The sequence below is a fragment of the Aspergillus mulundensis genome (genome assembly GCF_003369625.1).
Source record: "Aspergillus mulundensis strain DSM 5745 chromosome Unknown scaffold_2, whole genome shotgun sequence".
NCBI lineage: Eukaryota > Fungi > Ascomycota > Eurotiomycetes > Eurotiales > Aspergillaceae > Aspergillus > Aspergillus mulundensis.
The window spans coordinates 2013809-2038644 of record NW_020797890.1 but is presented as its reverse complement, the minus strand read 5'-3'; the positions used below and the strand labels follow the sequence as shown (position 1 = coordinate 2038644).

The 24836-nt window shown below is 54.2% G+C and overlaps 4 protein-coding genes across 4 annotated transcripts; 1 reads left to right on the top strand and 3 right to left on the bottom strand.

Moving 5' to 3' along the window:
• Nucleotides 1-2268: 2268 nt before the first annotated feature.
• DSM5745_03309 (endo alpha-1,4 polygalactosaminidase) lies at nucleotides 2269-3216 on the bottom strand (the record flags this gene model as incomplete). The annotated part of the gene is made up of 1 exon (XM_026745325.1): nucleotides 2269-3216. One exon carries the CDS (start codon nucleotides 3214-3216, stop codon nucleotides 2269-2271), a length of 948 nt encoding a protein of 315 aa, XP_026606191.1.
• Nucleotides 3217-5757: 2541 nt separating this feature from the next.
• agd3 (putative extracellular serine-rich protein) lies at nucleotides 5758-9164 on the bottom strand (the record flags this gene model as incomplete). Its single annotated transcript, XM_026745324.1, has 2 exons — nucleotides 5758-6027; nucleotides 6093-9164. 2 exons carry the CDS (start codon nucleotides 9162-9164, stop codon nucleotides 5758-5760), a joined length of 3342 nt encoding a protein of 1113 aa, XP_026606190.1.
• A 1894-nt stretch (nucleotides 9165-11058) lies between these two features.
• On the top strand, nucleotides 11059-19908 carry gtb3 (glycosyltransferase family 4 protein; the record flags this gene model as incomplete). Its single annotated transcript, XM_026745323.1, has 3 exons — nucleotides 11059-11124; nucleotides 11176-11265; nucleotides 11317-19908. 3 exons carry the CDS (start codon nucleotides 11059-11061, stop codon nucleotides 19906-19908), a joined length of 8748 nt encoding a protein of 2915 aa, XP_026606189.1.
• Nucleotides 19909-20597: 689 nt separating this feature from the next.
• Nucleotides 20598-23448, bottom strand: dapB (dipeptidyl aminopeptidase dapB; the record flags this gene model as incomplete). Its single annotated transcript, XM_026745322.1, has 3 exons — nucleotides 20598-20719; nucleotides 20791-21060; nucleotides 21126-23448. 3 exons carry the CDS (start codon nucleotides 23446-23448, stop codon nucleotides 20598-20600), a joined length of 2715 nt encoding a protein of 904 aa, XP_026606188.1.
• Nucleotides 23449-24836: the final 1388 nt, after the last annotated feature.

Genomic DNA, 24836 nt, shown 5'->3' with positions numbered 1-24836 from the left:
GACCAGAACTAAGGTCAAAGGCCCATAATTTCGCCGGCCATTGCCGGGCGCACCCACATAACTAGAGAGTAACTCGCATGGTTGACTTGCGCTTGCCATGCTAAAGCCAAATTAACTTGATTTCCAAGCCTAAACTCTGCCGTGACGATACCCCGAGCCGTGCGAGATCGATCGGCGTCTCAGAGTCCCATAGCCCATATTTTTAGACGCTGCTGGCCTTGGTCCTGGTCCTGGAGGAAATTAAGCCCAGGCTTCTCAGGACCTTGGTGGAATCGCGCACTTTATTTGGGGCCTCGATGGGCTTGGGAAGTCTTGGGGTTTGAGTGTGAAACTGGGATTTCCGTGGTTCGATGGATGGTTTTTGGGAATCTTGATGCTATTGGCATTGCTGGCTGGGGCTCATTCAGGGGCAGCTTGAAGTTTGAAATCTACAGAAGAGAGAGTCAGTGCGGTCGATGGAGAGAAAAAATCTGCTTGCTAGCCGCTGGACTTGGAGAGAGAGCATGGATGCATGACTCCAGAGACCAAGGTGATACGTCGAATTTTGGTTCGGGAGCTAACGAGTCGATTGCTCCGTGCTCCACCGTATTTTCTACCCGTACCTGGTTTTGTACCAGTACACAGACATGTACCGGTACTTTTGCTGCGCGTATTTTACCGCTTGGCTTGGTATCAGATCTCCGTACTGATATGTACCGGTACATGTACGCCATACAGGTACCTCAGTACCGGCTGAAATACCAACGGATAAAAAGTACGCCTACTACAGCCACAGCCACAGCCCGCAGCAAACGAGGACGAGGCTGGCCACGTCTGTAAGAGGCGGGCGCCACTCGACCGGACAACAAACGCCGGATCTATGGTAAATACTAAATACTAAATAGTCGGCCGAAGAAGTCAGATCCAGCACAAGCGAGCCTCAACGCTGGCTTGGCTGCATTTCGGGGTCTCCGGGTCTAGTGTTAGTGTTCGAGACGAGTTGCCTCAATGTTTAATGCAAGTATGTTTGCGTGCCATTATTTACTCCGTAGACTAGTCACTCCGGCGGAGGAGGCTAGCGAGGCCGCCCGGGCAGGCAGGGCTGAATGGCAATGCCCGGGGCCGTCTAGACCCTGACTCTAGACCGGACGACGGATTCTGCACAGCACAGCGCACCATGGGTCGTTTGCTTCCTGCGGGGTTCTCAGCTCTCAGCTCTCAGCCCTGAGATTGAGACTGGACCGGGGTTCATCGAGAGGTGCAATTGCATGGCATTGCAACGCAGGGAGGACGAGGTGCGGTGCAGGTCGGTTACGGCCGCAGGGACGTTAGCGAGGACTTCAGCGGCTGACGGTGGAGCAAGGGCTTTGCTCTGCAGCTGTGACCTATCTGCTGCCGGGGATGGCAGCGGGTAGCGAGTACGCGGGCGAGAACCATTGTTTGTCGTTGCGCGAGATCTGGGGGAATTGAGCTGATGCTGACGCGATGTTAATGCTGATGCTGATGCCGAGTCTGTGAAGCGACATGCCCGGCAGATCTGAGAATGGGTATAGCCGGGCAATCAGGTTCCCAACGGTCCAAGTCATGTTCCTGAACTCTGTGCTGTGGTGATGTAAGAGCCGGCGATCCCCAACGGTCGAGTCTTTGTTCCTGAGCGTTGTGATGATGTAAGTGCCGGCGAACGTATGACGCAGCGAGGTATACGAGGTGATATGCTTATGTGCGAACCGTGGATGGAATCTGGGGAAGGCTGAGTGAGTGCGCCGGGTTTGGAAGCTAGGTAGGATCCCGGCCGGATTAGAGAACCGTTGATGGAATCTGGGGATTGAGGCTGCGGGGAGGCTGAGTGATGCGCCGGGTGTGGAAGGTGGGATCCCGGCTGGTTGGGGAACTGTGGATGGCTGTGTAGTGTGTGTAGTGTGTGTAGAGGCCGTCCATGGGTGGGAGGGTTGCGGTTCGGGGACGTTGGAATGCGGGGGTTGGAATTAGAGTTGAGGAAAGACTGGATGGTAAATGGTAAGCCGAGTGAGTATCTTGGAATTTGTAAGTCAGGTAAAGAATGTCAGGAGATGAAATGACAGCAAGGACTGTTCCATGGATGTTCACGTTGATGCTCATTGTATTGTATATACGAGACGAAGTAAATTAGGCGGGTATGAAGATTAAACAAAGTAAAGTCCGTAGAGAGGTAGGTAGACAAAACAACTCCAACCATGCCATGCCATCGCAAGTCCTATGTCAACATTCGAAAGAAATAATGTTATCCTGTCTGGTGATGTAGAGGGTAGGCTAACACTCCTGCAGCCAGTTATCCAAGTCCATATTCTTAATGAGAGTCGAGAACTCATCCGAGTCGTCAAAGTCGCAAGCATTCGTCTTCTTCGCCCCGGTAACAGAAACCTGGTTGTTCGTGTCGTCGCCCTTGGGATACTCGATGTGGAAGACGGGCTTGCCCCTGCGCACAAACGCCGCGTACGTATCGCACTCGTCGTACTGCGCGCACTGCTCGTTCACGCTCCACTGCATCTTCCCGATCACGCGATCGATCACGGCGCCGGCGTTTTTCAATCCGATGGAGAGATTCCGCGAGTGCGCCTCCTCCGCGAGGAAATTCATGTAGTCGACCGTGTCGTCTTCGCTGAGGTCCAGGCCGTTCGTGTTGTCGTACCCGTCGACATTGTCGGGGTCCACGCCGTCGCATCCCTTTTCGACCGCAATGTCCAACCGGTCGAGCATGATGTCGCGGATCTTGGACGAGCTGATGTTCACCCAGCTCTCGCCCTCCCACTCATCGAGGTTATCGCCGATGTCGCTGGACGGGAACTTGCTTGCGTCGTCGCGCCAGTCCTCGTAGGTGCCTGCGGAGAAGTAGCAGATGACCCTGCGGCCGTCGGCGTGCAGCTCGTCCATCATTTCCTTTTCGTTGTCGAAGAGGTCGATGTCGTAGACGTCCACGTCGACGGAGGTATCGTTGAGCGGGTAGCGGAGGACAATCTGCCAGGAGGTGCCGACGGCGGGCTGCCAGACGTTGGTGTTGTTGGTGGTGTTGTTTCCGCCGGTGTTGTTGTCGTTGTTGTCTTCGTCATTGTCGTTGTCGTTGTTCAGGCCGAGTCCGAGTCCGACGCCGAGCGCGACGGCGACGGCGACGATGAAGACGAGGATGGAGGTGAGGACGAGGGCCTTCTTCTTGGCCGTCCAGGACTTCCAGCCCGTGCTGGGTGTTTTGAGGGATTCCATGCTGGTGTTTGGTAGGACTGTAGGGCTGAGGTTAGTGTGCGCCGAGAGAAAAAGATGATCCAGGTTGTCTTACCCAGAGAGGTGAGGTCTTAAGGAGAGACTTGAATGAAAAGACGCAGGAGAGAATCAGGTGAGACAAGCAGATCGGTGTAACGATGCGAGGGGCTGAAATTGCATGCGACGGAGAATAAAGCAACTGTCCAGTCACTTCACTCCAGGCACCAGGCTCCAGCACTCCAGGCTCAGTGAATCCTCAAAATCAAGTCAACTAACTCAATCCAGCTGGCAGCCGTGAAGAGGTTGAGTATACTCCAGATGGAAATCAAAGTAAGACAGATCAAACAGCGAGGGTCTCAGCGAGGGTCTCAGTCGCGGGCAGGGTCTTGTTCACAGTTGGTTGCCGCCAATCGAGGCTGAGTCTAGCCACGCCCAAGAGAGCGAAATGCCGGAGCCTAAAATTAGCGCTGAGCTATTGCCTTTGCATGCTAGCTTTGGGCCTCTCCGATTCATGAGCCATGTGGTAATTGAGTTTGGAGGGATGGCGAGCAGTAGAGTGAGACAGGTGGTGGTGAATGAAGCTGTCAGACTCAGGTTGGGTTAGAGAGAGACACGGGTCTGGTGATCACTGATCAGCAAATTCTGGGAGAACTTAGAAGGACTGTTAAGATCAAACGCAGACAGTTGGAGGGGCTCAAGCCAAGTTCTCGGTCATTGGTGGTTTGATTAGAATACAGACCCTGGTCGGGCTAGCCTCAAAGGTCTTAGGGCTGAACTGTCTGTTGATTACATGTACTCAATTCTTACAGTACCGCCAGTAATCTATTCTGTATTGTAAGTTATTCTGTACTGTAAGTAAGCGAAACAAGGTTCGCCACTCAGCAGCCGCAGAGCGCACAGTCAGCAGAGCCCAAAGGATCAGGGCCAGCCAGGCACGCCGGCAGCTCACTCGCCCATTCCAGCCCTGGCAGGCCAAGACGACCCTCCGTTCTCGGCGCCTAGCGACTTCTTGGCTGCGTCAGCTTGAGACCTGGAACCGAGGCGAAGCAGGCGAAGCAAAGCCTGCTGCCGCCGGGACCATAGCGTGGCCTGATATGCCAACAACTGAGACTTGCATGCTTGGCTGGATTGCCAATGGGTTGGGGAGTGCTATTTTTGCCGGCCTTAATAGCAATATCCTGCTAGTCGGGCGACCAGTCAGTCAGTGGACTCAGTGCAGACTGCAGAGCCCGGCCAGCGCACCATGCCCACCGTTCAGGAAGGTGACATTGCTTTTTCCGACCCTGGATCTCGGGTCTAACGTCTGTCTTTCCCAGCGGAGGCACCTGAGTCATTCGATTCGATATCAGATTTCCCGCAGCGTCAGACAGACCCTGCCTCGTATTCCTCGGGTTCTACCGTACACGGAGTACGGAGGAGGCGGGGGAGTACGGTGCCTGAATCGAGTCATGCTATCCTGAGTGTGACGGCCGTCGCAGTCGCAGTCGCAGTCGCAGTCGCACCGCAATATTAATGAAGGACCGACGACGAGCCCGAGGCAAGTTTACCCGACGGCTGCAGCAAGAGCTTATCTCCGAGCTCAGCCGTGCCTGGAATCCGGAGGTGGAACTGCCACTGGCCACCCCCAGTCCGGAGCCCGGGCCGTAAAGGATCATCCCTGGAGAAGCGGGAGCTGGAGCTGGCAGTGTCAGTGACTGTGATGGTGTGCTGACCAATGTATTGGCAATGGGCGGGCGGCTAGGCGCATGCGAGTTGTACAAAGTACAGGGACAGACAGTGACAGCAAAAAACCCCTCATTGTGCCGTGATAACCGGCCTGGTCACGGTGGTAGTCTGGTAGATGGCAATGACCTCAGTCGCTCGGAAGATCAGATAGACAGACCAAGGCAGGGCAGAAGGAAAATTAGTGGCGCCCGACGATCCAAGCGGCTCGATCAGTTAATCTACGCTGGTGGATCACTTAATCTATGCTGATGAGATCAGCCTGGATAATATCCGCGCAGCGAATCGGAGAGCCGGGTTATACCATGCTTGCTCATCGAATTCATCTATTTCATCGTGCTGTCGTCTTGTCATCCTTGGAGTCGTCAGGACGGCACAGCCTTTCAGGGATGGAGGTTGAGGGGGCGCTGAGACATGCTGCAGGCCAAGAACCCTCGACAGGGATCAGCGGCGAGGCTGCACAATGTGATTGATCGAGAGACTGAGGAAGGATCGAGAAGGAAAGAAAGTCCATCCTGGTTGACGCTAACAAAGTCTGCTCTGCCGCTGGCTTGACGTGATTCTGACACTGACTGCATCGTCACATTGCATTGCATCACATTACAGCTCAGCTCACTAGTAACAACTAAGGATTATGATTAGGTCCAGTAAGTAGGTACAGTAGTAGCGCACTAGAATAGAATAGTAGTGTTGAACTTGAACAGGGAATAGAAGGGAGAAAGTGAGTGAGTGTCGTGCTGCGTTGGCAGCTTTTCATCCAACCATCCAACCATCCACCACCCTACTATCACAAACCATTCGAATCGACTGTCATTAACCAATCTAGCTCAGAGCAATGCTGCTACTAAGCGAGAAGGTAACAGGCGAGCCCGACAGCTGCACCCACACAGTAAGCGGGTCGGAGCCGAGCTGCTCAGTCGCGAAGCCCTGCGTGCTCGACGGCGCAGTGGGGAACGTAACGGGGATCGGGGCGCTGCACGAGGCGTCCTCTGCAGACACCGTCACGCCAGTAATGGCCCCGTTGTCGAGGATGTAGCTGAGGGCGTATCCGCACTGGTCGCGGGTATACCGGGCCAGGAACTCAGCGGACATCTGCACGTAAACCGTTAGCACACATTGCTTTTTAGAAGAGGAAAAGGAAGAAGAAGGGCGCGTACCTCCTGATGCGTAATGGTGACAATCGGCCAATCCACGAGGCGCGTAAACTCCGCCACAATCGTCTCAACCCACGCCTGGAAGATACTGAACTGGCCTGTCTCGCTGCCCACCGTGATCGGGTCGGTGCCGACGTTGCGCAGGTTCGCCTGGTGGAACATGTACGGGTCGTGGTGCAGACCGAACAGGTGACGCGCGACCTCGGCGCGCTCGGTGTCGAGCAGGTCGTTAAAGTCGCCGGCGCCCGCGGAGGTATCGATCCACTCCTGCGTCGTGCAGGCGGGGGTATCGCAGTTGTAGTAGATGCGGGTCGCGAATCGGGGGTTGACCTGCATGCCGTCGAAGCCGTCAGAGGCAGTCGAGGTGAAGTACGGCCACATTTCGTTCTGCGTGTTGAGCAGGACCGGGCGCGTGTTGTCGCCGACGCAGTTGGTGATGCCGTTGTCCCACCAGGCGCGAAGGGCGTCGCCGTTGTGCAGACCGGTGATGGCGGGTGGGATGATGCCGTTGCTGGTGAACTTGCTGGAAGCAGCGAAGCCAGTGCGCTGCAGCCAGACCTGGTTGAAGTTGATTTCCTTGTAGATGTCGTCGTAGGTCGCGTTGTTTTGTTCCAGGTGCGTGAAGGTGTGGCTGAGGTAGGCGTAGTCGTCCATGTGGCTCTGGAACCAGGTTAGGAGGGTATCGGCCTGCTCGCAGGTCGTGGACCAGGTGTAGTTTGTTGGTGAGGTGGGCCAGAGGTTGCTTCCGGTGCCGAGGGGCTTGACAAACTCGAGCGCAGTGTCGGGAGGCGAGTCGTACTCGATTGCGCCGCCGGAGCAGGTGTCTTCGCCGGCGGCGGTGACACCGGCCTCGATGTTGCCGTTACCGTTGTGGCCGATCTCGACAAAGTACGTGCTACCGGAGTTGAGCTTGGCGCGGATGTTGGGCAGCCAGCTGGTGATGCCGTCCATGTCGTCGGTGGTGATACGGAAGATGGTTCCGCTGGGCTGGTAGATGTCGGTCTGCAGGAACATGTCGTCGATCTGAGTGTTCAGGTTGACGCGGCGCCAACCGGCGTGGAGACCGCGGGTGATCCAGGTGATCCAGGCGTGCTGCAGGTAGTTCGAGGTCTGGGACCAGACGGTGTCGAAGCCGATGAAGAAGACCATCTGCTGGCGGCCATCGAAGTTGTTGATGACTGCAGCAACGGACTCGCCGTCGACACCGCCGCCGGCAGCATAGCTGGCGATGGCCTTGGTGGTGGTCGTGTTGGTGATGGAAGCCGTGTAGTGCCAGAGACCGGAAGTGGAAACGCCAGCAGAGGAGCCAGTCTTGAGACCAGAGGTGGGGAAGTCGGTGGTGTCGGTGAAGTACATGAGCTGCTCGACGCCGGTGTCGCAGCAGCCGCCGTTTCCGATGGACTCGGCGCCGAACTTAGGACCGGGGAAGACATCGTACTGCACCATGCGCACGCCGTAGGCGAGCTGGTAGGCGTAGAGCTGGTTCCATTGGTCGTCGGTCAGGGCAGAGCGCCAGGTGTCGCTGCCGTAGTCGTAGCTGACTTCGCCGGCGACGACGATACCACCAAAGTTTCCGCCGGCAGAGGAGTTCAGGGCAGGGAGCTCAACACCGGCCTGGGGGACCAGGAGGGTGGTGTAGGGGATGCCGTAGCCGTTGAGGCCGGAGGAGGCAACGCTGGCCTGGGTCGCGTCACGGGCGATGACCAGGATGTTGGCGGCCAAGGTGCCGGTGGCCACGGGGGCCACACTTGTGGTTGTTGACATGGTTGGGGAGGGTGTGGGAGTAGAGGAGGTAGAAGGAGTAGTGGTAGGAGTGAGGGTAGTGCTGGTCGAGGTTGAGGTAGAGGGAGTAGCACTAGGGGTGGTCGAGGTGGAAGTCGAAGGACTAGCACTGGGGGTAGTCGAGGTAGAAGTCACAGTACTAGACGGGCTAGTAGAGGGACTCAGAGTAGAGGTCGAGGTGGAAGAGAGAGTGCTCGAGGGACTAGTGCTTGGGGTACTGGAAGTAGTCACAGTATCCGAAGGACTAGTGGTCGGAGTGCCCGAAGAGGTCAAAGTGCTTGACGGATCAGCACTAGAGGTACTTGAAGAAGTCAAAGTACTTGAAGGATCAGAGCCAGGGGTACTGGTGGCAGTACTTGACTGGTCAGAGGTGGGATCGACGACACTGGTCGAAGTCTGCGTTGGCTCAGTGGAGGTACCGGGCTCGGTGGAAGTACCAGGCTCAGTACTGGGCTCGGAAGCAGTGCTGGTAGGTTCAGAAGTACCGGGCTCAGTAGCAGTGCTGGTGGGCTCAGAAGTACCGGGCTCAGTAGCAGTGCTGGTGGGCTCAGAAGTACCGGGCTCAGTAGCAGTGCTGGTGGGCTCAGAAGTACCGGGCTCAGTAGCAGTGCTGGTGGGYTCAGAAGTACCGGGCTCAGTAGCAGTGCTGGTGGGCTCAGAAGTACCGGGCTCAGTAGCAGTGCTGGTAGGCTCCGATGTACCGGGTTGAGAGGTACTCGGGTCCGAGGCAGTACTGGTAGGCTCAGAGGTACCAGGCTCAGTAGTACCGGGCTGGGAGGTACCAGGCTCAGTAGCAGTGCTGGGCTCAGAAGTGCTAGGCTCACTAGAGGTACCGGGGTGAGAGGTACCAGGCTCAGTGGCAGTACTGGTTGGCTCAGAAGTGCTAGGCTCAGAAGTGCCGGGCTGAGAGGTGCCGGGGTCAGTGCTAGGGTCGGGAACGATAGTAGAAGAGCTGGACGGGTCAACGACAGTACTGGAGATGGTGGTCGAGTCGGCAGTGGACGTTGGTCGAGTGGTGACTGTGGTCAGGGTCGTGTGTGGGGGAGTAGTCACGGGGACGGAAGGGGTTGGAATGCCAGTCACCGTCGGACCAGTAGAGGTCGAAGTAAAGGTGATGCTGGTCTGGGTCGAAGTCGAAGTCGAAGTCACCGAAGTGGTATACGACTGACTCGGGCCAGGGGGGAACGGAGAAATGACAGTCGGACGTCCTTCAGGCCAAACACCGCGGGGAGTGTCGCAGGTTAAAAAGCCAAAGAAACATCCGATCTGGAGGACCAGCGTTGGAGCAACCATGATGATTGCGAACTGGCCGCCGCAGGTACGGTGCAGGTGCAGGTGCAGGCAAACGAATGACTAGGCTGGATTGGAATAAACGAATGGAATGGTGGTGATAGGGGTGGAGATGGAGATGCACACACGCTGATGGTGATCGCTCAGTCCAGCCGTTGACAGCCTCCAGAATCCAGAATCCAGATCCATCTCCAGGTGACGAGGCCTGCTAACTGCTATTTATGCCAGACTCCCGTTGCTTCATCTCGCTGGCGATTTCCTGTCTCACCTTGGACTGCTCCACTACGGGGATTTCTGTTGAACCACGCGAGTCGTGATGGATCTAATTTCTGAGATTAAAGACGCAACCGAAGGCTGAAAGGGTGGAAGGCCGGAATATGGGGCGACGGATTGTGACTGCGATAGTAGAAAGGAAGTATAAGCGAACAATCCTTCTTGTCCGTTGCCAGGAGCAGGCCCGAGCCTCCTTAGCTGCAGTTCATTTCGCCTAGTCTCAGTCCGCACTGGTCGAGTGGCGCCAGGGACTGCTCGTTTTTCGAGACATCGCGCCACGGCGCTATCGCCTGGCAAACAATGACATTCGTAGGCAGGATTCCCAAGCGAGATTGGGTTCTTAGCAGCAGGTTTGGGGAGTCAATCTCAATTTATCGAAAGCTGAGGGAGAATGGTGCAAGGTACAACGGCAGCCATCGCACATGGACGCCATCGAGTCATTGTATGCAGGGGAAAGCAAGCGGAGGAGGAATAGCCGAGCAGTCGGCAGTGGCACAGTCAGCAGTCCGCAGTCCGCAGTCACGCGTATGGTACTCGTAATCATCTGTATGACAGACTGGTATGTATGAGTATCGACCCGTGTAACGCCAAGGCCGCGCCTGCTGTATTTGCAAAACTACTCTGCTGACTCGACATCAGTCTCCACTCTTCCATCTCAGACTCTGAGACTCCGTTGCCATCATCCAGATTCCAGACATCCACCGACCCGTCTCTGCACAGTCAATCCACTGGTCAAAGAGAGCCTTCATCCACAATGCCCAATCACAGCATTGCCAAAGAGCCTAACCGGCCCCATTTCGTTTCAACCGCGCTATACTCCCTGGCATTGGGCTGGTGCGGTCAACAGACCATGCAGATTCCACAACATCGCGACAATCCTAGTTCGTGGCCACCTGCAATCGCCGGCCACGAATGAAACCTGCCTTTCCTGCGTTTGGCTCTTTTCGTCTCCATCGTCTCGGCCGCTTCGCCCCCCAGATGGCTGCCACGCTCCTTAGCGAGCGCCTTTGGTTCTCGTCCGAGCTGCCTTTGCCTCAAGTTATTGTGTTTCTGACACCCAACCACTCTAGCCTGGTCTAGCCTGCAAACCTCGCCTCTATTTTTGTCCTTGGGTCATTCTACTGCAGGCTCGGCCGGCGTTAGATACCGTCTCGGTCGTTCCATAATCCATCCGTCGGCCATCCCCATCGGTGCATAGCGGGCTCAAAGGAATTGGCAACTTGACTTGCGCCTGACTGATCAAATGATTTGAAGGAATCCCTTAATCGTCTCTGAGGGTCTGAGCCGCCTGCCACTTTGCCATACATCCTGCAGCGCTAAACTTCGCCTTTCTGCCAAAGTCAAACTCGACCGTCTCTCGTTCAACATCACTATTTTGTCGTCTACTTCCCTCGTTTCTGCTTACCTTGCTTTGCTCAAAGGCCGCTTACGCCGCAGTTCCTTCGTTATCTGCTTTTATATACTCGCCGACATATATACCTTCCGGAGCTGAAACAATGGTTCTCTTTTAAACTGCTCCTGACCTTCGCTGCTCTGAGTCTTCGAGGCCCTTATAGACGCCTCGACCTCGGTGTTTATGTTCTTGCTTCTGTCACGGCCGACCTCTACTTAATTTTTAATCAGGATGACTGAGATTCTCTCTGTCTCGCCCGTGGGGTGGGATCATATGAGAAATCACTGGTGGCAGTTTGTGCGTGAACATGGTACCCATGCACCTTTTTGCTTTTGCTAACCATCCCAGGTTTTGATTGGTATTCTACTGGGCAGCGTTACAGTTGGAACAGTATACCTTGTATATTCTACAATTTTACGAAGCATAATTTATTTCGAGGTATTTGAGCTCCTGACATGGACATGCATGGACGCGCTGACAGTTGTATAGTCCAGGCGACGCCCCGAAAAGGTGTCCGCCCAGATATCCGCAAGGATCAATGGCCTGTCGAACAGGCATCTGAACTTGGCCAATACTCGCTCAACTGGCCAAAAGCCTTCGTCTGCCGGCGTCTACCTGGGACGTCTTGACGAGCATTTGAACGACTATCAACGTCGCTTCCTCGATGAATGGGACATGTTGATTGTGGATCCTTATCAGTCCGGGGTAATTGAAGCTGTCGCAACTGCTGCTGGCAAGCAGATTCTGGGCCGACTCGACCTTCAGGATGCGGCTTCCAAGGAGGATACGACTTTGGCGGTTATCGACAAAATTGACAATGCTCTGAATGATGTCTTCCCGGGTTCTAATTTCAACGGCATTTTGCTCGCCAACTGGGAAGGGAAACTGAATTCCGAGTGCTGGGCCAGCACGCTCCAGGCTATCCACAAGCTGGGCTTGTCGATCTTTCTGGAAACCGCGCCCCCGGACTTCCTTCCAGACCGCAATGTGTTGCAGAACCAGGCTATCGCTGGTTTGGTGGTCAGGAACGCCAGTATTCTTCCTAATGGCCAGAAGCGCGATTACTTCCAGCTGCAAAGCATGAAATCAACGATCAAGGCTTTCGTGTCAGAGGCGTGCATGAGGGACTTTACCGTGGTGGCCTGGGAAACAATCGACGACGACGCAGCTTTGTCCAACGCAGTGGTTCGTCGGTCACTGCAATGGTGCAATTTCTACAGCGCAATTCCTTGGATAGGCCGCAGGGCCGCCCTGGAGGACGTCAGTCTCAACACGAAGCTACCGGAGCCTCTCTCTTCCTTTGGCTGGCTGAAAGAGCCAGAGATTATGAGCGCTCACGATCGCTGGCGGTCGAATTCAACCATGGAAGACGTCAGTGGTATCGTCAGCAGCGGATGGGATGAGTTACTGCCATTCTTCCCAGCGCTGAGGGATCTCATCGCATCGTCAGAACGCGATGATGGTACCCAAAGCGATTTAACAACGGTGATCCGTGACCCTCCTGACTGGGTTTCCCTAGCCAAGTCCCAAACAAACCCCCTCTCCACTTCTATTGGCGGAGTAGAATACAAGGCATTTGGTTGTTTCCCGTTGGGCGCTGAAGCCACTGCGAGTGCCTTTGCTGAGATCCTCAAATCCCAGCAGCGGCTCAAGTCGCTCGCTCTACTTCATCCGGTCCCTCTCTCAAAAATGCAGAGTCTGGGTGCACTTTTGCGCCAGTTCCACGACGGCTTTGCGCTATCGAACTGGGGTGCTTCAGACCCGCTTGTTGGCCACATCAAGGAGCTCTCCAACCTCGTTTCCACTGAACAGCTTCGCGTCTACCTTGGGTTGGATTCTGGTTTCCGCAAGAACACCGATGTACGTTTCTGGGGTGTGTACCACATGGACTCGGAAGGAACAGATGTGTTCATTTCGAAGAATGTGCAGGGTCTCGCTGGCACTGTTTTGCACACTTACCTGTCCGCGAAAGGCTGCCCTCGACATGTCTGCTTCGGAGTCGAAACTGCGTTGGCCAAGTTTTCAAAGGACATCGTTGAGGAAGTTGGATTGCCTCGCCGACTGGTGCAAGATATCGAAGCGTTGAGTCCCGAGGAACGACTATTGCTCCTGCAACACCTGTCTTTGACGGATGCCGCGAGTGACATAACCAAGTCTATCTGCGCTTATCTTCAACAGCAGCTCATCGAAGGGACGTCTCTTGTACAGCTCAAGCAGGTCAACACGGTCGCTTACCTCGAAGGGTCGGCTTCTGCTGAGACATTGGTGGACTCGCGCGTCAAGTGGTACCGCGAACAAGGATGCAGCTACCCTTCGCCCTCCACATGCCTGGCGCTTTTCCGCGAGGTCGAGGCTATTTTCCCGCGGATCCTCCAGGAGCGCCGCGAAGCCGATCTTGCTCAAATCACGCGAGGTCTGTGCCAGTTGATGGAAGGAGGACAATTGGACGCCTATGTTGACATCATGGCCCTTGCGCTGTTCTGCACCGCGAGGAAAGGAGCCATCGACGAGATCTATCAGGAAGTTACCGACCGGAACCCGCTTTTCAACGCCCATTCTGACCAAGCCGCTGCTTTCGCTGAGTCCTTTGCTCTTGGATCGCGCTGCGAGTCCTACTTTGACATCTCACCCAGCGCTTTCGGAAAGCTACTGTCAGATCGCTTCCGCAAGTATTACAAGGATGAGGATCTTCCGGACTGGATCAACGGTGCTCCAGAAATGGCTACATCGTATGCCGGTGCGCAGATTGATGTCAATCCCGATGACAAAGTCAAGCCGATGCGCGGATACCAGCGATTCACCTTCCTCAGTGTCTTTGCTGTCCCTGCTTTGATCGATATTGTCCTTCTTACCCTTATTGGACGTGGATTGTATCTTTCCGCCTTCATGACGTTTGAAGAACAAAACAGTGCTACCACCGCCTTGATGATTTCGCTGCTGCTGTCCGGAGGCATCGGTACATGGATTGCCTGTGGTGGCCCGTATTACCTGATCTCCATGGCTTTTGCTGCGACAAACATGTTCGTTTTCATCAGGTTTATTGCCGGTCTCGCATTCACAGTCGCCGGTGGTCTCATTGGATTTGTAGCGGTGTCTGGCGCGAACGGCCCACGAGCGGGCATTGTGTTCTACCTCTATCTGATTGCTCTAACTACCTACTTCTCAGGCTTTGCCTGTCTTGCAAGCTTCAGTTACCCCGGGTCTACTTTCCTCTCCGGACGCAAGGTCATTTTCGCGTGCATTCCGATCCTGTTCATCTCGCCAATCGTGACTACCTTTGCAGGTCATGATTCTGCGATCTACATTGCGGTCATTTATGTATTCATTGGCGCTCTTGTTCTGGGTCTACGAAGTGTCGCTTCGAAATGGGTCACTTGGTACCAGAAGTTGAGGAGAACGGATGACACAGAGATTCGCAAGTGGTACATTGAGACGCACGGCAATGGAGACGAGAAGGTATTCGGTACCCTCAGTGACCCCGCCGTGCTGAAGCTGTCGCGTGAGGCGCTCCTGCAAGATGTATCTACCGAGCGGAACCGCTGGTTTTTCAGCAGACCTACGACCAAAAGCACCCTTGTGCTCGAACTTGCGCGCGATTGGGAAGCCACAAATTTCCTTCTCGACTGGTACTGCAGATACGCCGATGTTCCCAGACCGATTCCATTCAGCTCTGGGTGGAACACACAGACAAAGGTCGCACTTGAGTCGCTCAAGGCCGCTCAGAGGGGAATTCGCCTGCACAACGCCTTTATCCATTGGCGCCAGTCCAGTAGGGAGATCGGCTGTGGAATGCTCTACTTCATTGTTGCTCTCTTGGACAAGTGGGTGGAACTTCTCAGCGGTGGTCATCTGGTCGGTCTGTCGGCCTCTTTGACAACTGCCAATCGAATGGCTGTTGGTTTCTCTCTGGCATACTACCTGATTGGCGCTGTATTGATCGACACCAAAGCTCAAGAGCTCCACACCCTCGTCGGCAGTCATACCCCGGTTGCCCTTAAGACCGCCAAAGACATCCGGAACTCACAAAAGCGCGACGTCAGGTTTAAGAGAAAGATCTACTGGAAGACCCTGGGCAAGTTCCTCCTGTGGCACTCATGGGGTCTTGCCTTCTCGACGGCCCTTGTCTGGACGTTCCAGTCGCACATGGAAGCAATGATCATGTTCCTGGCGTATGTTGGGGCGTACACCGGTCTGCTCTGGTACCAGTACACGAAGATCTTTACTGGCCCTCACGCGCTGAAGCCATTGCTGATCGGGTCGCTCATCGGTCTACCCGTTGGTATTGCGCTCAAGGTCTCCCTGCCCAACTTCATGTACTCGCAAGTCATCGGCTTGGGAGCCGCCACCTGGACGGTTGCATTCCTCTCCCTCATCCCGGCTAAAATGGGCATGCCCAAGCGGGTCGACTCGCCGGTCGAGCTGGGCAGGACCTTCCACGCATACACTGCGCCTTGGGAAGATCCTGACTGGAGTCAACAGGAGCTGCAAACCTTCTACGAGAGCATTTCTCTTGTCCCTACCGACGTCCGCCTCAAACTTGTACCCTCTAGCCACCCTGGATCGGAAGTGAAGCAAATGCTTCTCACACGGAGAAGAGAGGCTAGAATTGAAGAAGCGTTCCCGCACTCTCAGGAGATTGTCAACACCGCACTGAAGGCTTGGGAGGCTGGTGGGGTTACGATCGAGCTTGTTCCTCTCGGCTCGCTTGGGCCTGGTATTCACGCGCTGAGCTGTAGCAGCTCAGACCACTTGAAGGTTGCTGTTGCTGTGGGAAGAGGACTGGACCAGCGGATAGACGTCACCGGCAACTGCCAAGTTATCGCTGAGACCCTCCTCCACGCTGTTGCCGAATCCATCATGCAAATTCCCCACGAACATGCGGTGCTCGCCGAGTCGCTTGTTGCTGCTGGTGTGACCGAAATTACTGCCCGACAGCTGCGCGATGAAGCCGACACTCCTCTTGTTGTACGTTGGGCTAAAAAGGAGCTTTTGCGCCAATTGTGTCTGGGTTTCGAATCCGACTTCCACTGGGAGAAGCTGCCCAAGGCTGTGAGACAGGCACTTCTCGACCGTTGTCTTGGGCAGCCGTGTGAGCTGTCTGAAAAGCACTACCAGTGGCTCGAGGACAGCGTCTGCCAGTTTGACATCAAAGACCTGTCGGTTCACATCGCGCGCAGTAACGTTGCAGCTGCAGCGGCCGTTAGTATCCTGGATTATGCCAACTACGGAACCGGTGAATCGGCCGCTTACAAGGAGTCTGAGACCCCGGAATACATCCCATACCTGCCTAAGCAGCTTCCCACGATTGCGTACTTTATCTTGAAGCCCTTGTTCTCAGTGTACTACACGTTGGCTGCCGCTTTGAAGTTCATCGTTATCGCTCTGGTTGCCGATCCCGAATTCCAGCGAGAGTACAACCATGTCATGAGCCGCTATCCTGCCATTATCCGGGTGCCTGCTACTCTTGCGTTGAGCATGTTGTGGAAGTATGCCAAAGTGATGCAAGACTTGGGCCTGACCTTCTTCCTCTTCTATGGCCGCGACGATGTCAAGCAGCTCTGGGATGAGACCAAGGGCATGACAGTCAACATCAAGAAGAGCAGGTACATTGTCCAGAGTCTTGACGGGACTTTCACTGCTTTCCGGCAAAACCAGCCTGACGGAGGGTTCAAGGTGCTCTACTACGCTGGAACTCCCAAGACAGAACCCGAAGGGACGAAGAGCCTTAGCTGCGTTAGCACTTACTCGAAGGACCTTCTGCTTCTGATCCGTCAAGAATACAAGGGTGGGAACATTGTCAACGAATATCACTACGATTACCGGGCCCCTACGAAGAAGGGTCTGACGCTGAAGTTGACCGAGTCCAAGGTCCCGATGGGCCGACGATGCGTGCGCGGAACGAACCATCTCCAGAGCGTACAGTACAACCGCAAAGGACTTATCGAGGCTGGTTCTTACATGAAGGATGGCAATCTTATTCGCTTCAAGTACCACTACCGCAAGAACCCTCGATTTGGTGACGAACTTCTCCGGGCTGAGTTTGCCTTGTCCCATATTACCTGCACAGTCTCTTGGTGTGCTCCGCCGCTCCGCCACCCCGAGAAGGTTGACCGATGGATTCCTCATGCAAAGGTTACCGAGGCGACCTTTGTCCAGGGTCCTGATGTCTATGAGGCGCGCTGGCTATATGACCACAAGTTCCACCCAACGATCTTCACTACACTCAATGGGCAGAAGATCCAGACACCGCCGATGATTGAGCACGATTACCTCGAAGTTCTCGCAAAACCCAGGTTCACTAGCTTTGTTCATGACAACCCTCTCTTCTACTGCGACAGTCTAAGCTCCAACATCTTCACCCGCATGCTCCGGCTGACAAGGAAGCGCTTCCCCGTCTCGACCTCACGGGCTCGTTCGCTCATCTGGAAGGCCTGGAAAGATAAAACTGACTTTGACGGAATCACTGTGCGCTGGATGGATGAGCGTTTACTTCGAAGGGACAGGACACTCTCCCCATACTGGCGCAGCCGTGACTGGGGTGATCTTGCTTCGGCAAAGAAGTACCTCGAGCTACGGGCTGATACCATTGCGGCGAGTGCGGATCTTGATGATGGCATTTCCAGCTGGACACCATTGGCCGTCAAAGTTAGCGATCTCTTCAACTTTGGCCCTGGTGGTGACGCTGTTGTCAACACGAGGTCTAATGACTTTGGCTCGGACACGGAGAAGTCTCTTCACGTCATGGCTGCGGATAACGGTACTTGGCCAAACGAGGGAGGTGGTGTGTCTGCTTGTCGGCGAGACATGATCAATTCTCTGCGAACAATCAAGTGGCATATGATTTGCGAGTCAGCGAACGATTTTGGTGTGCCGAAGCACCAGACTGAGCAGAACATTCTCTCTCTCAAGGTGATTCCGCTCTGGGGAATGGACTTCCTTACACCCACACACGGTCTCTTCAGGAACAAACTGGACTCTGAGGTGGAGAGTGTCACATCGGCAAATGACATGGACATTAAGATGAACTTTATTCCCATTCTGACAGCCCTCGTCAAGGGAGCCCGTGCTGTGGATCTGTCCAAGGCTGATATCCGCCAGGCTACTAGGGCCTTGGTCAATCTGAACACGTTCTTCCAGGACTCGCGCCATTGGACACAGATCTGGAACAGCGAGATTGTCAAGGAAAGCTGGCGGGATCTGTGGCTTACCCAGGAGATGCCTAACACTGTGCCGTCCTCGGAATGGTTCAGCACTGACTTGCCCACGCTGGGGACTCTTGACGTTGCTCTGGAGCTCTGGTACCGCTACTTGTTCATCTTCTCGATTCCCATCCCCGATAAGATTCCCAGTGTGTTCCAGGCGTCTCATCACAGTGTGAGTGCTTCTTATGGTGTCGTATGCAAGATCAAGAGGAACTGTACGCTCCAGATCTGGGATCACGCGATTGCCTGGCGTGAGACGAACCTCTGCCTGTCCTCAGCTCTTTGCAAGCTTTCTCCCTTTGTTCGAAATGCGTTGCTTGGTCTGATGCGAGTCACGTCCGCTCTCACTCTGTACCATGCGGATATTATCTCGCCGTGTGCCGATTTCTTCAACCCGGGCTGGGAAGTTGAGATCGGAACGTGCCAGGGAGCAATTGAGCACCGCAATGTCTTCCGTCGCAAGGTCGACCCCGTCGTCAACGGTATCACTGACATGCAAAAGTTCGCCCCAGTCAAGGAGATCAAGACCGAGCGGCCTACAGTGACCATGCTTTCGCACGTCTGGTACGCCAAGGACATCAAGACCGCTCTCCTCGCCGCGGACATCATCATCAACCAGTGGAAGTTCGACGATTACCACCTCGATATCTACGGCGCGATCGACAAGGCCCCTACCTACTCTACCGAGTGCCAGGAAATCATTGCCTCCAAGGGTCTTCGAGGACGAGTGACTCTCCGCGGCACAGCTGACCCCATGAAGGTCCTCGAGAGCACCTGGCTCTTCCTCAACTCCTCCTTGTCTGAAGGTCTCCCTCTCGCGCTCGGTGAGGCAGCCTTGACTGGAGCGCCAGTGGTCTGTACCGACGTCGGCGCCTCGCTCCGCGTTCTCAGCGACCCAGATGACTTCTCCCGCTTCAGCGCTGTCGTCGCCCCCAATGACGCCGTCGCGCTCGCCAGGGCTCAGATCTCCATGCTTGCCATGCTCGGCGAGTGGTCTAAGTACGCCGACGATACCGAGCCAGCCCCCATTCTTCCATCGTCGCCAACACCGGAAGACGTCGCAAAGATCACTCAGCGCATGTACGACAAGTCGGACCACCGCCGCAAACTGGGCATGATGACTCGCAAGATCGTGCAGAAGTCCTTCAGTGGCGATCGCTACCTCCGCGAGCACGAGCAGATGCTCTGGATCGGCAAGTCCGCGAAGATGATGGCCTCCCGCGTCCCAGGCCTCCACGAGCCTGCAGATATCGCAACAGCCATCCAGCAAACCCTCCCCATCGAAGAGGAAGTCATCACAATCCCCCGCTCCGCCGTCCACTCCTGGCGTTCCTCCGCGGCCTCTGGTATGTCAACCCTGTACACGAGCTACACCAGCTCTACTGCTCCTTTCTCCCACGTCGGTCACAACCAACAACCCACCCGCTCAAGCTACTACGCTCCTGCCTCCGCGACCACAAACCTCCTCAACCGTCCGTCCTCCCTATACTCCGCCTTCTCCAACGCGTCAACAACAGACGCCTCCTCCGGCTTCCTGCCCCTCCCCAACTCTCCCCTCCCCGTCTTCGCACCCCGACACTCGCTGCACCTCTCTCCCGCTCCCAGCGCCCACGGCGCCGGGGGCGTCATCCAACGCCCGCTTTCTCCGGGCGGACGCAAGTCTCCGCTTTTCACGCGCCCCCGGCATTCACGATCACGCTCTGGCAGTCTCTCTACGGGTGGACGCGAACAGCTCCGTGGTCTACAAAGGGAGGATCTGCAGCAGTATCGCAATTCCGACGTTAGCACCATCATGAGAGAGGAGTTCTTCCAGTCGAGTGTCTACCGCGGCATTGAGGGCGGCGGCAATAATCACATCAGATTTGAAGAGGCCGCCTAGTCTACCTTACTCGGGTAGCTAGTCGAAAAGCGCTTCTTGGTGGTTGCGTGGAGTGTCTTTCTCCATCTTTCGCTTGTCTATTTTTCTCTTTCTCTGTCTAGTATATTCCTCCTGTCACTTGCATATATTTCGTATCTCTCATGTCTATTTTTGTCACTGTCTATCCTACCTACATATTTATCTTGGACTGGTCTACTCAGGCTCGGTCAACCTTTGTATAGAATGGTTCTTCCATTGCACAAACAATATATTCTAATTGCAGATACCCCACCGAATTTGTTGCTCCGTGTAGTCAATGTTCTCAAGTATGTAGAAACATCCGTAAGCCCACCGTAGTCATGCTCGTAAGTAAACCACCCCTGCAAAATTTCGACTAGATTTCGTTGCCGAAGCAGCGACACAAAGAATAGGGAGATCGTCCAGCAAGCCATAATAGACATCGTTCCAAGGACTTTATTAAAACCCCTTACGGAATTTTAACTAACTCACCATGTCTCCGGGATTCCCAACAGACACGGTTTGATGTTGTATATATTGTCGAGTAGACTTCAATCCACAAAAGACTAAGCGTACAAAACACCAAACGCCTTTGTCCAAGGTAGAAGGACTATAGGAGCCGAAACCAGATCGATACCCTTGTTATACCCACATATCTCGCACATATATATTCGCTACGACAAAGCAAGAACTCAATGCGCAAAAGCGGGCAGAACCCTCTTCGCAAACCGACTGAACATCGTCTCGTCAGGCACGGGGTCCGCGATTCGGTGCCACTCGCCGTTGAACGCGTTGACGAGCCAGCTCGCGAGGCCTGTTTTCAATCAATTATTAGCTCTGCTCACCAGCTCAAATTGCAGTATGGGGGAATCGTCGACAACATACGTTCATAAACCATCTTATGCGCATTATGGAAGAAGATGCTGTGGTCGGAGTCCGGGTAGAAGTGGACGTCGTAGTTCTGGACGCTCGCGAGGTCCAGCTTATCGATGAGGGTGAGAGTGTTTTGAACATGCACGTTGTCGTCGGAGGCGCCGTGGATGACGAGGAAGCGGACGGTGTCTTGGAGGGCCACCATGTCTGTTATGCTGCTGTTGTGGTAGCCTTCTTGGTTGCGTTGTGGGGTGTGCATGTAGCGCTCTGTGTAGACGGAGTCTGGGAGGGTTTGATTAGTTGAATGTAGGATGACGTGACGTTGGATAGGGCTTTGTCTGTCCTACCGTAGAACCGCCAGTCAGTAACAGGGGCAACGGCCATGCCGTACTGGAAGGTCTGGCCGGCGTCTTGTTCGAGGGTCTTCAGCGTCATGAAGCCGCCGTAGCTCCAGCCCCAGATCGCCATTCGGGACTCGTCGACGTACGGTTTCTGAGCCCACTCTTTGGCGGTCGCAATTTGGTCGACGGCTTCGTAGTGCCCGATGTTGTCGCGGATGATGCAGCGTGCTTTGCGTCCGATGAAGCCGGTTCCTCGTCCGTCGACGGTGACGACGATGTAGCCTAGGGCTGCGGCGACGTAGGACTGGAAGTCCACGGTGAATTTGCGGTCGACTGTTTGAGACCCTGGGCCACCGTATAAATGGAAGAGAACGGGGTACCTTCGCGCTGGGTTGAAGTTTGGTGGGCGTCGCTCAACAACCTGGAGGGTGAAGCCGTCAATTGTGATGGTTTGGTAAATCTCTGTTGGTAGAGCATATTGAGCCACCAATTTTGATAGAGCTGTGTTGTCTTCGATAGTTTTGAGTGTTGTGGTCTTGTCACCCTCGGTACTGATGATAGACTGCCACGGGATGGAAGGACCTTTGTAACTGAGCAATCCGTATCCGGTTCCTTCTGACATTGAGACATCGTAATAGCCGGGTTTGGAAGTGTCAGTCAGCGGCTGGAGGTCAGATCCGTCGAGCTTGACACGGTACAGGTGGCGTTGAGTTGGAGCCTCTTTGGTAGCGATGAAATACACCAGACCGCGAGTCAGGTCTATAGCAGTAGGCGCGTCCACGACTTCCCATTCGCCAGAGGTAAGAATGATAGGCTCTGGATTATCAAGCGGAGTAAAGTACGCCAAGTGATCGTATCCCTCATGGGGCACGGTGTCGATATAACCATCATATGGTCGGCCGTTATCTGGGTCGGCTGGGATGAATCTTACAGACTGAGTAGCTTCTACCCATCCACCGTCAAGCTCGGCGACATCTTGGATCCTGATAAGCTTGCTTTCTTTCAATGACGTGTCAATCAAGAACACTTTTAAGATGTCGCTTTCTCTGTTGGTTGTTCGGACAAGAATCTTGCCCTTAGTAGCCCATTTCACCTCGATTATAAGCCTGTCCTCATCGTCCCAATCGTCAGGCATCGAAAACACTTCACCCCGTTCGACATCGTAGAATTGCAAGTTAACAAACGGATTGGGCGAGCCAGCCTTCGGATACTTGATTTCTCTCACCTCCGGATAGTTCTCTAATCCCGGAGGTGGCGCCTTTCCTGACGGTCGAGAGAGGTAGTATTGAACCGGGAATTCTGGCACGGCCGACTCGTTCGTCCGCATGAAAGCAATCTGAGATCCATCATCAGACCACCAGGTGACACTGTTCCCTGAAAAGACTTCTTCTTCATATACCCAGTCGGGCACACCGTAAAATAGCTGTTCGCCGCCGTCCTTGGTAATAGGAACAACACGCTTTGAAGAAAGCTTCCGCAGGTATAAGTTGTTGTCTCGAACAAATGCAATCGCATCTGACTTGGGAGACCAATGAGCGAGCTGAACTCGTCCATCGATATTGTCATGGTCCAAGGGTTCAGCGGTTTGAGTTTCCACGTCAAAAATCCAATACCTCGCGGTATAGGAGTGTCTCCAATTCTTCTCGCGATGGGAGATTATCAGCACTTTCTTCAAATCAGGGCTAGGCCGCATGGCACTGGGTTTGATTATCCTCCCTTCAACGTCCACAGTAGAGTTCTGCATCAGTACCCGGTTCGGTTTTGCTTCCTGACGGATATCCTTGATACGAAGGTAACCCTCTCCTCCGTTCTCCCCACTTTCCATCAGAAGCCCATCCTCGCCATCAGGCCCAGCAATCCATGCAATTGAATGGCCTCGAGGCGAGAATGTCCCTGTAAGCACATCGTCCAAAGTGAGGGACTTCGCCGAACCTGTACCGCCCGAGACAGAGCCAGAATTGGCTAGCTGCTCGTCTACCGCAGTCCGATAATCCGGTCGCCCTTGAGTTATAAACAGCACAAGCGCTACTAACCAGCCTCCACAGCAAAGTAGAATCAGCAACCAGATAAGTCGACGCGGTCGGCTACTAGAAGCCTTCGTCTGAAGGATGGCTTCATTGAGCCCGGCCTCTCCGCCCTCCTCATCACGATATCTCACTCCTTGCGTATCCACATGTGTATCGACCGATGCGGGTATGTACTTCTGTTCTTCGAGGACGGAATCGACGGACAATCCGGAGTCATCGGAGTCATCGGAGCTCCTGGACAAGGAACGAGAGCGAGACGCCGGAAGTAATTGAGACTCCTCGCAATCTTCAGACTGCCTCATTATATCTCTTTATTGTAAATGAACTCGGGAAAGGTATTCGGAGCAAAAGCAGGCCGGAGATCTGAGAGATCTGACATCAATGAACGACGTAGGTCGAAGGACGGAGCTCGTCGAGGGAAGGATAGAGCAGAAGCGCAAAACGCGCTCACCGAGAAACCGACTGCGATAGGTAAAGAGCTCAACTGAACTATAACATCTCAATTATGAATCGACAGGAGCGAAAGGACAGAACGTGGGCGGAAGAAACAATGGATGCGGAGGCGGAGAAGCTGAGACTGGGCGGAGACAATAGCCTCAGCCACATTCACTATTGATGCCTTTCTAGGAATAGCTTGGTTTCCTTTACGATTAGTATTATTCTCCTCCGAGGATGCTATACAGGGTCTGCAGGGCTATCTTGGAGCGCTAGACATGCTCCTAAGGGCTCAATGTCACTATCAACTTGGTGCTAATTGATACATATTTTATAGTGCCAGCCACATTGGTCACAATGCGATATCTCACGAAGCTTCCTCGTTAAAGTAGTACCTCCAACATAGCCACATTGAGCACCGTGGGATAAGCAAATAGGCAACTTCTAACCGCATCGTGATTTAGCGTTTGCTGCGCTGTCAACAATATTGTTGCTTCATTCGACTCCAAAGCATCGTCAAGACAGTCTTTTGAGTCCAGACTCCAGACCGATCTCCATGATAGGTGGCGGTGCATGTCGAGTGTGACCCACATTCTCAGATGTCAAAAGTTGAAAGAGTGTGCCTGACTTCTGCCATGGTCGAATCATGCTGTGTTTGCATGTGTTCCCGCGCACATACCAAAGGATCAGGTTTTCAACGTAGAGCGTGCCTTGTAGAGCAATTGGCAATCTGCAGGGTTAGCCAGCGCCCCGTAAGACCCAAATAATCATGAGCTCAGCTGTGATATTCCGAAGTAGATCCGAGTTTGTCACGATTCACGTCCAGTTCTGGAATCTGGATGCCTATTCATATCGAAAGTGTGCTAAACTGAGGCGCGGAGTGATATCAGCATGATTGATTACCTATCTGAGTGGGAATTGGCCAGGATGAACAGGGTAAATGCGTAGCTGATGTCTTGTCGATCCTTCTGTCACCTCAGCGGGGCCACAGGGCTGAGAGATGCGTGAGAAATGATTCAGTTGCTGGACAAAGTGTCAAAGTCATCATGATGAGGATAATAATAGTATGATGGAGCTTGGTTGGTGGACGCTATTAGTTGAGTAAAGGTTGATATATGGGGAACAGGAAGTTGAGTGACGCCAGCCCCGTTTTTTGGCTGCGGTTTGTTCGTCATCTCCTTTTGCCCTTTCTCTCTTCCTCTCCCCTGGCCACGCTGCAATGCTCACCTTCGTTTCTTCCACTTTATGCCTCTGT